At 39.5% G+C, this 14,321-nt stretch overlaps 1 protein-coding gene across 1 annotated transcript in view; it reads left to right on the forward strand.

Annotated features, from left to right (window-relative positions):
• The first annotated feature begins 1,243 nt into the window (after nucleotides 1–1,243).
• Nucleotides 1,244–14,321, forward strand: part of LOC122642597 (DNA-directed RNA polymerase I subunit 1) — a 72,280-nt gene continuing 59,202 nt past the window's right edge. The window contains exons 1-4 of the mRNA XM_043836112.1: nucleotides 1,244–1,380; nucleotides 1,717–1,886; nucleotides 7,681–7,840; nucleotides 7,996–8,274. Of these exons, the coding sequence (XP_043692047.1) occupies nucleotides 1,363–1,380; nucleotides 1,717–1,886; nucleotides 7,681–7,840; nucleotides 7,996–8,274 (627 nt within the window). The 5' untranslated portion in view covers nucleotides 1,244–1,362. The remainder of the gene's footprint in view (nucleotides 1,381–1,716; nucleotides 1,887–7,680; nucleotides 7,841–7,995; nucleotides 8,275–14,321) is intronic.

Genomic DNA, 14,321 nt, shown 5'->3' on the forward strand with positions numbered 1-14,321 from the left:
TACTTTTTGAGAGCAGATTTGTTACCAAACGTAGCCTTTGTGTCTTTAGACTCTGTACTAATCGGAATGTGTATGTCTTTGTGTAGTTTATTCAAGTACATAATGGATACTAGTGGCAGTGGAGCACCTACAGCTAGCACTGGTCGTACGATGTTTTTTGTTTCTTTATAATTTTGCTTCCTAATTATATGTTATTATGCCTGTTTTTAAAATTATAGCTTTGTTTTTTTAATGAATATTTGCATATTATATAGCGTTGTTTTTTATTTTATTTTACGAATATACTTTATGTCTTATACTTTGTTCATTATTTGTTGTGTTTCTCATTGTAGCATAATATATCATTTTGCATTGATATGACTTTTATGTTGCTTTTCGTCTCTTGATGTTGCTTAAAGTGTTGATTTTTTTCCCATGATGTTGCTTAAAGTATTGATTCTTGTATTTTTTTTTTGTTTGTTTGATTCTTGTATTTTGATGTAGCTTAAAGTGTTGATTCTTGATAAGCAAGAAAAATAATTATATCATTGTTATACTAGATATAATAGATATATTTAAAAAATAATAATAGGGCGCCTTGGCAGCGCCTTGGCAACGCCTAGGTGTTGACTTGTTGCCTAAGCTTTTAGGCAGCCCTCCAGCGCCTTGGGTCGATTTGGCTCCGTGACAAGTATGATATGATTATGTAATCTGAAATTATTTGATTTTGTGTTTCACTTATTTTGTAATGCTGTGATTATATGATTATGCAATTCGATTGTGCAATATAACCTTAACAGCAGCATCTAGGTTCAATCCCCTCTCATAAATGCCAAGGGTAACTATACTGTAAAGTGTAATGGGCTGTTAAATTAGTGTATATTGATTGAGTTGCTATTACTGTTAAGTGTTATGTGCTGTTTATTCATTCATGTATGTTTAGTTTACTCATTTTGGCATCAATAAGAAAAATTTAATACTTGAATGCTTAGGTCGCCTAGGTGCCACCTAAGCGCTTTGGAAGGACCTTGAACGCCTTGGATCGACTAGTGCCTTGACAACTATGGCAAACACTGAAATTGCATGAATAGATCGTCAATCTTATTTAGTTATTTGAAATTTGAGCCATGATAGGGAAATATGTGTTTGAATGTTCTGTTCTTGTGTGAGCTGTTGAAGTTAGTTTGCAAATATTAATGTGTTTGTTTTTGGGATTATTTGAGATTATGGATTTTTAATTTTGATTGATGATGAAAAATAGGTACAACAAATCTGCAGACGATTACCATGAAAAGTTAAAACTGTGCCCTTTGTGCACCTTGGTTGAAAATCCTAGGACGGGTGCTGAGAGTTACAACTTAAATATTCTAAAAAGGAAAAGAGATGGCTCACACCACAGAGGTCTTTTCTTTCTCCTCCTTCGTCTTCTATATTTGAACTTCCACACATTTCATTCCTTCCTGGTTACTGCCTAACTCCAGTAGATAAATATAAACTAGCAAAGGAATAATCTTAGACTCTTACTGGCTGTCCCTTTTCTTCTTCTGAAAGTATAAATGGAATATAATTCAGGCACTTGTTAAACTTAACATCACTTTCAATGTTGTTTGTTTGAATTTTCCCCTGTTCATACAAAGTTCTCGCTTTGGCAATAGGATTGTCACACTTCTATTATCTCCAATTTTTGACTCACATTGTAGGTTTCTTTGAAGTGTTCTAATTGTTTTTTTGTCACAGGGAGCAACTGAGTCTGTAGAGGCAGTTCATTTCAGCTTCTATACCGATGAGGAGGTTACAAACCTGAGTGTTAAAAAGATTACAAATCCTATTCTACTCGATAGTGTGGACAGACCTGTGCCTGATGGACTGTATGATCCGGCATTGGGCCCATCGGATGAAAGGACGTCGTAAGTCATTGGAAACCTTTGTTTACTGTGTATCGTTATCCTCAAAAGTTCTTATTTGTGGCCAAGGGTGCATGGGCTCTCCCCTAAGGGAGCTACATGTTTGATTTCCATGTATTTGTGAGTTTGAATAGTGTTGCCATTAAAATTCCCACTCGTCCGTGTGAGACTGTAAGTCAAGGTAGCTAGTCGTTTTCTCCCTCATTCTCTGAACTAATCTCAACATGGTTGATGGAGCATTTAGTGTGAGGAAACAGAAATGGAATTTCTTCCATCCGGTGCTCGCCTACATAGAATTCTTAAGGGGAACCTCTTCCTGCTGCGAAATTGGCAGAGTGCCCCCGGTCAAATCTTCAAGAGAATCATTTTATTATTTTGGACCCTTGATCCCATAATTGTACAACAAAAACTTTAGAAGGGTGCCTGTCCTTTTGATGTGAGAAAATCCAGGCCAACTCACCAAGTTTAATCTAGCTGAACTGATGGTCTCGATGATATTGTTGTTTGGAAAATGGTTGGTTCTTAATTTTTTCTTTTTGGAAATAATGTCAAGAAAGGGTAGAATACAGCTCTTTAAGGAAGGGAAAAATGTTAACCAAAGTAATCCCCAAGACATTGGTGATGACAAGAACAAACTACTGGTTAGAATGGTATTCTATTCCCAGAAAAATCATTCTCAGCTTGTAAATTCTTTGTTTTGCTAAATCATCAGGCATCTCATGTTTAGGTGGCCTTAGATATCCATGAAGCTGCGTGGAATGCCCTGTTTTTGTTTTTGTTGCTTTTTTTTTTTCTCTTTGAAGAAATCTGACATAGTACTCCTAGGCAAGGTTTGAATTATCGGTATCGGGTATCGTATCGGGTGGGTGATTTTAAGAGACGTATCGTATCGTATCGTATTGTTTTGAAGATACATATCGAACAATACAAATACGCATAGAAATGGTCAAGATACACATGGAAATATACTTTTGGAACAAAAAACAATATAAATAAGCAATATATAATAAGTGTCATGCATAAAACCTAAAATGGTGAATAATGTATAACCAAACAAGTGCATTAAATTGAAAATAAAAGATGAAGTTTCTCACATGTTGTAATTGTCTATAGCCCTGAAGAGTATTGGATGATGCAAAAGGAGGATGATGTAGCATTCCTTGATTCGTTTTTTAGTTTGAAAGTGTGAAAAACCAAGATTAAATGCAAGATTTTAGACTCTTGGTAGAGAGTTTTCTTTCATTTTTTCGTTAGATTAGGAATTGTATAGAGTCTGTGAGTGAAAATGGCGTTTTTATGGAATGTATCGATAGTATCGGTATGTATCGTGCCGTATCGGCAGATACGTATCGATACATATTGATACGTATTAAACCACCCACTGAACCCTTTACTGGACATATCGACGGTATCGATACGTATCAGTCGTATCGTATCGTATCGGCCGATACATTTCGATACACTTTGAGACAGTTTATTTAAAAAAAAAAAGAGATGTATTGGTATGTATTGTATCGGTATCGACCGATACCGATACGTATCGGTCCGTATCGTATCGTATCGGTCGATACTTTAAACCATGCTCCTAGGTGCGAATAAATAGTGTCATGATTCTTTTGCCTGGACAGAAACACGAGATAGGGTGAGACTGGGGAGAAGATCCAAGTTTGGAGAGTGGGAAGAAGCCTGATTTGGCTGCTCCATTTTAAGCTTGGAATCCCAAAAAAAATTGAAATGGGCTTCATCTAGAATTGTTTAGGACAAAAGCTTCGAATTGTTCAAGGGGGTTTTATTTGCACTAATGATTGGTGTGTACACGCAATACTGGAGCATCCTAGTAAGGAGCCAACTCAAAATGGCCAGGATCATCTCCACTGGTATATGAAAATCAGGGGGCATATTTGTAATTTTGTTGCTATTAGTGTTGTTGGAAAAATACAGGGCTTTAGTTTGGGAGGAGTCTTTTATTTAAATAAATGGTGGTGCTCAGCAATACAATACGTGTGGATATATGTAGACTGTAGGTCATTTTCTTTCTTGTTAGTTGAAGAGTTTAGGTAGTTTTTATTTCTGTTTGTGTCATATCCAGGAAGTAATTGTGTTAGTTTAGGAAGTCTCTTGGTTTTAAATATACCAGTACCTGTACCCCACAATGGTGGTGGTTATTTGCAGGACAGGTTCCAGAACTGATAGGTAAGACGGAGTCATCGTAAGTGGTTGACTGGGCCTAGGAACGACCATACTGCTCATTCACTCATTCCTCCTCTCATTCATTGCTCCCTTCATTAAGGCATTCAAGCATGTCATCCCTTTCCAAGCTTGCTATTTGCCCGATGGTTTATTATTTGTCTGTTTCCGTGATGAGTTGTGCCAATTCCCACGCTGTGGATGCATAGTGGCAGACAACAAACAAGCAACTCCATGAGCCCCTACTTGAGTAAGGAGCAGTGGAGCACACCAATCATTGGTTTGAGAGGAGGCTATTACTCAAATAGGAGGGTGGGGCTGGAAGGGAAGTGAAAGAAAATGAAACATCATAGTGAGATCAGTAAGATGGCGGTGTTTTGCGACCCTGTTTTGTTCAATAATATCTGGACAAGAAAGGCTGCAATGGCTGCTAGACGAGTCTTTTCTTGACTGTGTTTGCTCTTCTTGGGCTGCTCCTATGCAAAGACTCTTACTGAATTTTTCTGTTGTAAGTGTTGAAGGTTGAAGTGGTGCCATCCCGGACATAGCAATATCCTCCCACGCCTTTTTTTTTTTAAAATATGGGACAAACTAAAGGAAAAGACTGAACTGTTTGGTGACTTTCGTGGTTGCCGTCACTGAACCGATATGGATCTGAACTATGATTCAGATCAAGTTTTACCGAAATCGGTGTTGTGGTGGTGCTACGAGATGACGATTTATTGTATAGAAGAATAGATCTGCGGACCTATTGGTTGACCATAGATGGGAACTGATCGACCACTATTTGATAGAAGATAAGTAGTTCTTCTGTTGTTCAAGGGCAAGGGGAGAACGTGTAGTGGCTTGCCTAGATCTCGTATTTTCCACGAAGTCTATTGGTCAAACCAATGATTCTCTTCTCAAAGTTGTTTCGATGTATTGCTCGCTTTGGTAGATTTGTTCTGCCTTCATCCAACTATTTGATGCAGCCTGGCGATGAAGTCAATGATGAGTTTCTTGAGTAGCTTTGACTGCTTATGAAATTGATAGCTGTGGCTAAGATATCTTTCTCTTCTCCTTCATCTCTCTTATTAATTCTTCTTATCCTATTCTGATTTATTATATTTTTCTTCTCCCACTCATTTCTCTCTTAAATACTTATGTTATTCTGTTGCTGCTTCCACTTTAATCTCTTCCCTTATGCTCTGTTTTCTTATTCTTATTTCTGCTACTGTTTTACTTTGAATCATTAAATCTCTCCACAGTTTTTCTACCTTTTCTGTGTTCTGATATTCTTTACAACCTATCTTTATCAGTTCTGAGTTATGCTAGGATTCTAAATTCCTCATTTATGTTATTTACTTCATTACTCTGTTAATGCAAATCTAATCCCTAACTAGAAAATTCTAGTGGGAGATTAGCCTGCAGCAAGATCACCATGGAAAGGAAGAAACCAGATTGGGTGAAAATTGAATCTGATATGCATAGAATTCTGGTCAATCGCTCTAAATCTGATGGACATATTTGGAGTTAAGAAGCAAATCTACTGGAGATAGGAAAGCTAGAAAGCTGCAGAATCAATGAACAAATTCGGAGCAGAAAGTAGTAGAATTAGAATAAGAACAGAATAGAAGGAGAGTGGAAAGATCACACCTGTTAAAATACAAATCAGAAGAAGAAGAAGGAAGGAAATCAGGTCTGAGATACCAATCTTGTATGCACTGTTCAACAACACCAAAACTCTTTAAAAAAACTCAAATTTCTTTACTTAAAACTTCCTTATTTGATGGGGTGTTTATTACACATATAAAGACCTTTTAAAATCCCAAATCTAACTCATAAAAGGACTCACAATCTCGTCACACTATCAATAAAGTAAGTAGACTCTAATGGAATTCTTAAAAGCTATAAAGTATCCTAATCTAACTCAAACACTTAACTACTAATCGCGTGTAATAACTTTACCCCCACTTTGGCTTATAAATGAGACCCATAACATTGGAACACAAAAAAATTAGATGCCTAACCTACAAGTATAAGTAACTGTCCAAAGGTCAATGTCAGCCTATTGGACTGTCACTATCACCTCGTGGACCTCCCAAGGTTGCACATAGGCCTCAATATGGGTTTATGTCTAATGTAACTGCACAGATACCCTCGGTGTTGGAAAAATCGTTCTTGAGTTTGTAGAAGGGTAGAAATAACAACACTTGGGGGGCACTTGCAGCTTTTTATTTTCAACTTGAACAAAATTCAAAATTTGAAGCGATGTTGCATCTATTTCTTGAAGCTATTGAGGAATGGCAAACTCAATAGGAGGGATGTTCTCATTGGATTGCTTCCTTGTCATCCACGATCACATCTTGCTGCACCTGAACAATTGAGGATGTATCTTTGTAATGAACAACAAACTTTTCTTTGTTTGTCATCACTTGCTGTTTTTCCTCAATTGGGTTAGGAATTTCATTATGGACGACAATATCATCTTCGGGATGGTTTCTTTTGGATTTGAGGATTCCTCAACAACTAGACCTTGAAGACCTAACGTCTGTCGTATGTGAAAAGGCTTTAGGGTGTACAAATTTCTGTCGCTATCAACTACACCCTTTTGCGCTTTAACCACTGTCAACCAAGTTTAATGATGCACTGGGAAGAATCAAACATCTCACAACAAACACCATCAAAGTATTGAGAAATTGAATATTCAGTGAAGACATCTGATGTAGATCAAAACATGACGAAGAAGAGGCCAAAACACTGTTTACGTTATTGTTCATGTGAACAGTGTCATAACCCCATATTTGACTTAGTGGGAATTCCAAAAAGATTGTGGGGGCAGAATAGTCTTTAATTATTAGTGATTCAAGTCTTTAACTGAAGGGTATAATTGTCTCGTTGGTCCTAAGTATTTAAGGGGCACTTGCAATAACCGATGGAACCATATTTAAAGGTGGGGACCACCAATAAAGAGAATCGGCATCAACTCTTGGACACTTAAAAGTGGGGTCCACAAGAAGCACCGCCGGCTAAATAGACTCTACCATTAAATAGCCTATTAAAACTAAATCAGAAAATTGCATGATAAACTTAACAAACAAAAACCCTAATAAATAAATAAATTATATATCCTACAAAACCCTGGTCATCATCATATGGGTACCCCTGTGGGTTTTGCCCGGTCCAAAGAGTTGCTCCTGCATCAGTGGTGAAAGAGGCGTCTTTGCTGGGTTACTTATTCTATTATTGTTATTTTTTTTTTTTTGGTTGTATTTGCAAAGCTTTCTATATGGTTATACTTTTGTAGTTGTGTGTTCCATCCTTTCCTTCTATGTAATAAATAAAATTTCCTTTGCCCATAAAAAAGCAGTGGTTTATAGAGGCCAAAAACATCCCACCTTTGTCAGCACTGAGCCTCTTTTGTGAACTGTCCAGATTAATTTAGCTAAAAGCATTTTTGGCACTAGCCACTGGGGCTTTTATTTTCTTTCTCTATCTCTGGTACTAATCAAATGGGTCATGTTGCTATATGGAAATTTATTTTATTTCATTTCAGCTTGTTTTTGTCATGTTGTAATGATTTTTTTAATAGCCGACAGCTGATTGTGGTGGAAACTTTGTTTTTATGCAGTTGTAGATCTTGTGGCCAGCGTTCATTTCATTGTCCAGGTCATTGTGGTCATATTGACCTTGTATTACCAGTCTACAACCCCCTACTGTTCAATACTCTTCTTGATATTCTCAGAAGGGCTTGTGTATTTTGTCATCATTTTAAGATAACAAAGGAAGAGGTAACCTCTCTCTATTGTGACTTTGGTGATATTTGTTGCTTGTCAGAGCTGTTAATCTGTCTATTTTCCTTGAATGTATTCTACAAAATCATACTATGATAGTATAATCTGTTTATTCCTATTATAATGTTGGATTTGCTGTGTTTATTTTCTAGGTTGAAAAGTATGCTACTCAACTGGAACTAATAATGAAGGGTGACATCGTTAGTGCGAAAGAATTAGATCTCAAAAACAATATCATGCTCCATGTGACATCTTCTGAGGCAAATAATTGCAACCCCAAGCATTGGCAAGGGCACAAGTGGACTTCCCTTCAATATAGTGAGGCAATGTCTGTATTGAGCAATTTCATCAAACAGAAGCCAAAAAAATGTCAGAACTGTACGGCCAGAAATCCTACAATCAGTTCTCCTACTTCTGGTTGGATTCAAACGGTATACCCCATTGGTGGCATTCTCTAAATCAGTTGACCTTGTTTTGTTTGGTTGCAGTAACGACTATTCTATTGATGTTGATTTCCTACTAGGTCTTACATATGAATCATTTGACATCCTTGTTTTCTGCAAAATTTGATGATTGTGGATTTTTATTAGTTCTGACTTCTGATAACATCTAAGGCTTACTAGCATTAGTGGTTTCCTTGGTTGGTTACATGTTATCAGTAGATGTACAGAGCCGATTGGTTCGTCTATCACTTAGTTCTGTCCCTTTTCATGTTTTGTGGCATATGATATGTCTATTACTTGGAGTTTAATTTGTTGGTCATAATTATACATTTCTTTTATGATGGAAGAGCAGTTTAGTGGACCTGGATGTAGATGTAGTTCATGCAATATTTGACCCTCTAGATTGACTTTGCTTATTTTCATGCCAACTTTAATTAATTCATAATCAAAATTTAGGAGTTGGGGATAGTATGATACATTGGATATCTGTTGCCTGATAAATCTTTAGATGGGAAATGCTATTGATTAGCTGGGAACATATTCCTGTTTGGAAGCCTTGAAAATTTAAGATAAGGCTGTAGAAGGTACAATGGGCTTGGATGTGAACAATATGCTTTAATGTGGTTTGGGGCTGTGAAATTCCCAGTCCTAACTAAATTGGTTGCAATATTGTGATCTTATGCTGTGACATGAACAGTTGGGAACACAATCAGAAATATCACTTACAGGGATGGTGAAACTCTCAATTGGGATCATACTAACATGGAATGTAATCAAGAATCAAGTGGCTGGATTTGGGGGATTCTAATTCAGCATAATTTCATCGGTTTGTGAAAGCTAGAGTTAATGCTAACTCTATTGTTCAACTCACTCGGCAGGATGACTATGTTGCTAACACAGTTAAGGATATTAAGGATCTGGCAGTTCAGCACTTCAAAGGAATTTTCTCTGGGCCTCAACAGGATCATGTTCCTATCCCTAACCACTTGCTCAACAAGTTCATTGCTCCAGAATTCTTGGATTCCTTAAGTGTTATTCCCAAAGAAGAAGAAATTGTGAAAGCTATACACTCTCTCAAGGTCAATGGAGCTCCTGGCCCGGACGGCTTTAGTATGGGATTCTTTTTAGCTGCTTGGGACATCATCAAAGTTGACCTTATTGCTGCCATTGAGAGCTTCTTCCTTAATCCCAATTAAGTCAATGGGATCAACCACACCTTCCTCTGTCTTATCCCCAAAAGGGAAGGTGCTATTGCTATGAATGACTTTAGGCCCATTGCTCTCTGCAATCTTCCGTACAAATTCATTGCTAAAATTCTTGTTAGAAGGCCCAAGAGTGTGGTGGACCTATTGGTGAGTGATAACCAAACAACTTTCATCCCTGGCAGAAACATCTCTGATAACATCCTTCTGTGTAATGATATTGTCAGAGGCTTTGATAGGAAGAATCACTCTCCGTCGCTGCTCCTGAAGATCGACATCCACAAAGCTTTTGATTCTCTTAGGTGGGACTACATTGCTCAAGTGTTGACTTAGATGGGGTTTCCTTTGCCCTTTGTTCACTGGATTAGCTCTTGCATCTCTTCCCCAAAGTTCTCAGTTTTGGTCAATGGCAGTCCGGCAGGGTACTTTGGAGCTTCTGTGGGGATTCGGCAAGGCTGCCCTCTCTCCCCTCACTTGTTTACTATTGCCATAGAAATCCTATCCAGGCAGATTCAGCTTTGCACTGACCAGCTGCTCATCACTCCTTGGCCCAAGTGCAAAGGCCTAAAGCTCACTCACTTGATGATATTTTCCAAGGCATCAATTGACTCCTTAGAGTCTATTTTGCTTTGTCTCCAACAATTCAAAGAGCTATCGGGTCTTCGCATCAACCCCTCCAAGACCCTCATCTTCTTTGCTGGAGTTTCTGATATTGACAAAGCTGCCTTCCTAGCCATTTCTGGGTTCCTTGAAGGTTAGTTGCCTGTCAAATACTTGGGGATTCCCTTGATCCCAGCTAGACTTTCTGCTCATCACTGCACTCCTTTGTTGGATATGATCCGAAAGCGACTTCAGCTCTGGAAAAGCAAGCTTCTATCTTATGCTGGCAGGTTGGTCCTCATTAGATCAGTTCTGGAAGCCTCTTATATCTACTGGTTGGGTATTTATAGGCTCCCTCAATCTACCATCAAGGCTTTGGAAGCTCTTATGGCTTCATTCCTTTGGAAGGGTTCTGACTCCTCAAGGTTCCTTCATCCCTTGAGTTGGGCTGCTGTGTGCCTTCCCAAGAAGGAAGGAGGGTTAGGCATTCATCGTATTAAAGAAGTGAACTCAGCTGGTATCATCAAGCTTCTTTGGAAGATAGCCTTAAAAAAAAGAGCATTTGGGTGGATTGGATCTACTCGGGTCTCCTCCGCAATGGTTCCATTTGGATTGCCTCCGCTTTATCTGATGCTTCTTGGGTTTGGAGGAAAATCCTTACCAGTCGTCACTTGGTCCTTCAAATCATTCGCTCCAACATTGGTGATGGTTAGTCTACTTACCTCTGGCTTGACAACTGGCATCCTAGGAGGATTCTTCTTCATCGGGCTACCCCCAGATCCATTTACTCTTCAGGCCTACATAGACTTTCTTTGGTTGCTGATATTCTAGACCACAATGGTTGGGCTCCTCCTATAGCTGGCCCTATCCTCACTCCTATCTAGAATGAGCTCCACTCTGACACTAGAAGGGCTGCTTCAAGAGGTAATTGCGTTACTTGGTCTTCAAACAGCTCTTGCTCCTTCTTTTCCAAGGCTCCCTGGGATTTTATTCGTCTGAAAGGCCCTGTGGTTCCTTGGCATAGACTCCTTTGGTTCAAGCATCTCATTCCTAGGCACTACTTCACAGCCTGGAGAGCTTTCAACAACTGTCTCCCTACTCAAGCTTTTCTTCGCAGCCGCCAAATCTTAGTCTCTCGTGCTTGCTGCCTCTGCTGGAACAATGATGAAGACCTAAACCACCTCTTCTTTGAATGCCCTACTGCAGCTGCAATTTGGAAGGGTGTTCTCTTCAAATGCTGGCCTGCTCGTAGATGTATCCTTCCATTCTAGAGAATGGATTTGGATTGATATGACTTCTGCTGGCTCCTCTACTTGTGACTCGGTCGGGAAGATGGCATTCTGTGGTACCCTCAACCATATTTGGATGGAGCGCAATTTGAGAAAATGGACCTTCAACTCTCGGCCTTACCAGAAGATTTGGGATTCCATTTCTTTTGAAATTAAAGCAAAATTATCTTTACTTCCCCCCTCTTCTTGTATAGACACCCCTAGGAACAGGACCATTGTTCAATCCTGGGGTCTCTCCAATGTTTCCTTGGTTGCTCCGGCTAACGCTTAGGCTGGCTGGTTTGGCTCTCCCGTTTTGGGGCCCTTTGTAATTCTTCTTTCTTCTCTCTTTTGGTAGTGAAATTTTTATTCACCCAAAAAAAAAAAACATGGAATGTATCCTTATTTGGTTCAATAAGGCAGTGAAACTGCTTGCTCCCAACTGCCATAGATGATTTGACTTACCCCATGTTGTTTGGCCCAATGAGAGTGAACAACTGTTCTTGTTAGTGATTGTTGATGTAGGAATAAAGTTGATTTACCGTAAAATTTTCTTTGTATGAGTGTTTTGTGTTCTCAGATGAAATCCCAAGTCGCCAACTCCAACCTATTATTCTGAACAGAGGGTTCTTTCGACATTTATGTTGATTGGGAAGAGGGGTATACGTAACTTTTTTTTTTGTCATTGTGTATGGGTCTCCTCTGCTATTTGTAAAACAAAAGAAAGAAAGGAGGAGGAGAAATCGGGAAGTATGGAACGACTTTGTCGTTGACGGTGGAACCACACCTTTCTCTTCGACTGCTGCTTTGGGCTTTCTTCCGATGACTTCGATTGTGTTGGCCGACCAAAAGGTAAGTCTCCTTCTTCTTCCTCCGGTTTCTGTTTCTTTTTCCTCCTCTACTTCTTCTGCCTTCTTCATCTTTCTTCTTCTAGCTTTGGCATTGGAACCCCACACTAGTTGCTTCAGCACCTCCATCTGACGGTACCACTGCCTGAACCCCTCTCTCTTCCATCTCCGCGTTGAAACAGTCTCTCGCCCATCTTCTCCCTGAAACCCTCTCTCTGCTTCTCTCCCTCTCTTTCCCATCTCCTCTCTGAAACCCTCTCTTTCCCATCTCCTCCCCGAAACCCTCTCCTTCCAGCTCTCCTGGCATCCTCAAATGACTTGTGGATGATCTGGTGCACCACCATCCACGTGTTGGTGTCCTGCAGAAATAAGAAGAAATGAGATGGACCATGTAACTGACATATTTGCACGCCTAAGTGGCCTATACAACGTCTAGGCACCTGGCCACTGCCTTGGGTTGCCTTGTTGCTGTGATAGCTCTGAGAAAAATGCTGCTGAGTGTTGGCTCATTTGTAGAAAGTTCACACGCAACACACACACACACACACACACACTCACTCACTCACTCACTCACTCACTCTCTCTTTCTCCCTTCTGAACCTTCTATACATCAATCTATCTACCTATCTTGCTAACTCTTTGTGGTGCTAAATCTCATAGTTGATAATCCTAATTTTGATTTGTTCATACCCTTGCCACAGCACTCCACAGTTGTCAGGATGCCGCCTATACGACAAAACACTCTTTTGTTCTCAACCTGGCTTATTGCCTTCAGTATCAAGGTGCCTCGATAAAAAACATACAAAAATTTAACTAAACATCTAGCATCTGTAATGATAATCTCTATAAAATAAATAACTAAATAGTTTTTAGTGTGGAATGTAATATATGGTGCTTGCTGTGGTGCCTTGGTGCCATGGTAATGCAGATTCATTACAAAACATGGCTTGTTTTCTTAGGAATAAGTCTAGGGTTGGGTTGTATACGTGTTGGGCCTTTGATCCCATGGGTTTTCAATGTAATAGGCCTCTTTTATGGGCCTAAAGTATGGGTAATAAGATTGCATACAGGATTAGCTAGTTTATTTTTAAGTTGGTTTGGGTTAGTTCAGTTTAATTATGGCCCAGTCTAGTGGTCTAGCTGAAGTTATTTACTTTCAGTTTTTCATTGTTAGTAGTAAGCTTCCATTTTTATAATTATTAGCTTAGCTCACATCAGTTTAGAAACTGATTGTGTCTTGTACTCCAAGCAAAGGGGGACCAAATTGGAAACTTTATATTTTTGAGTCTTTCTAATTTTGGACCCTGCTGCTCCTTTCTAATATTATATGAAGCAACCCAAGGGGCTGAAGAGCCCATGATTTTGGCTTCAACTCTGTGCTGCTGTTTGCATGCTTGCTCCTATGGAGTTCCCTTAGTGTTTGATCTAAGGTGGAAGGGGCTGGTGTTCGATCCAGTCGACTCCTTGGGGTGGGAAGCCCAGAAGGCTGATTCAAGCTTGGTTCTTCATCCCAACACTGTTCTACTGCCATTAGAAGTTATCTTCAACCTTCAAACTTCTCTGCTGCAAGTCTCAGACCAGATCTGTGGTTAGTTTCTAATTTTGAATCAACCTCCTAATTCTGTCCCCTCACTCCTCTGCTCTATCTAGCCATTACTTATCTTCAAACTTTTGAGCATACCTTCCCCTCTCTAAGACCTCCATTCGGTCCCTGTTTCAGCCTCATCTGCCCAACAGATGGGCTGCCATTGAATTTCTCTCATAACTCCCTAAACCCAGTTTTCTGTACTAATTTTGAAACCGGCAAAGGGGAAACCTGCTGCTGATTTGGTTTTGGTTTAGCCCCTTCAATCCCCTACTATTTCAGACCTATTCCATCATCTAACCTAACCCTAAACCTGTTCCTTAGTTTATTCAATAATCCCATACCTATTCCCATCGAGCTGAACCTTTTCCCTGATTTCAGATCCTGTTTTGGGACTGGTTGAACCTTCATTCCTGTCCTTCATGACATGGTGGCTTGCCATTGCTCTGGCTTGGCTTGATGCTGTACTACTGTGCCCCTGGTGTGTCCTCAAAATTTAGGAGAAGTAGGTCTATTAACAGGGTACTGGTGT

The sequence above is a fragment of the Telopea speciosissima genome, chromosome 10, assembly GCF_018873765.1.
Source record: "Telopea speciosissima isolate NSW1024214 ecotype Mountain lineage chromosome 10, Tspe_v1, whole genome shotgun sequence".
Lineage (NCBI taxonomy): Eukaryota > Viridiplantae > Streptophyta > Magnoliopsida > Proteales > Proteaceae > Telopea > Telopea speciosissima.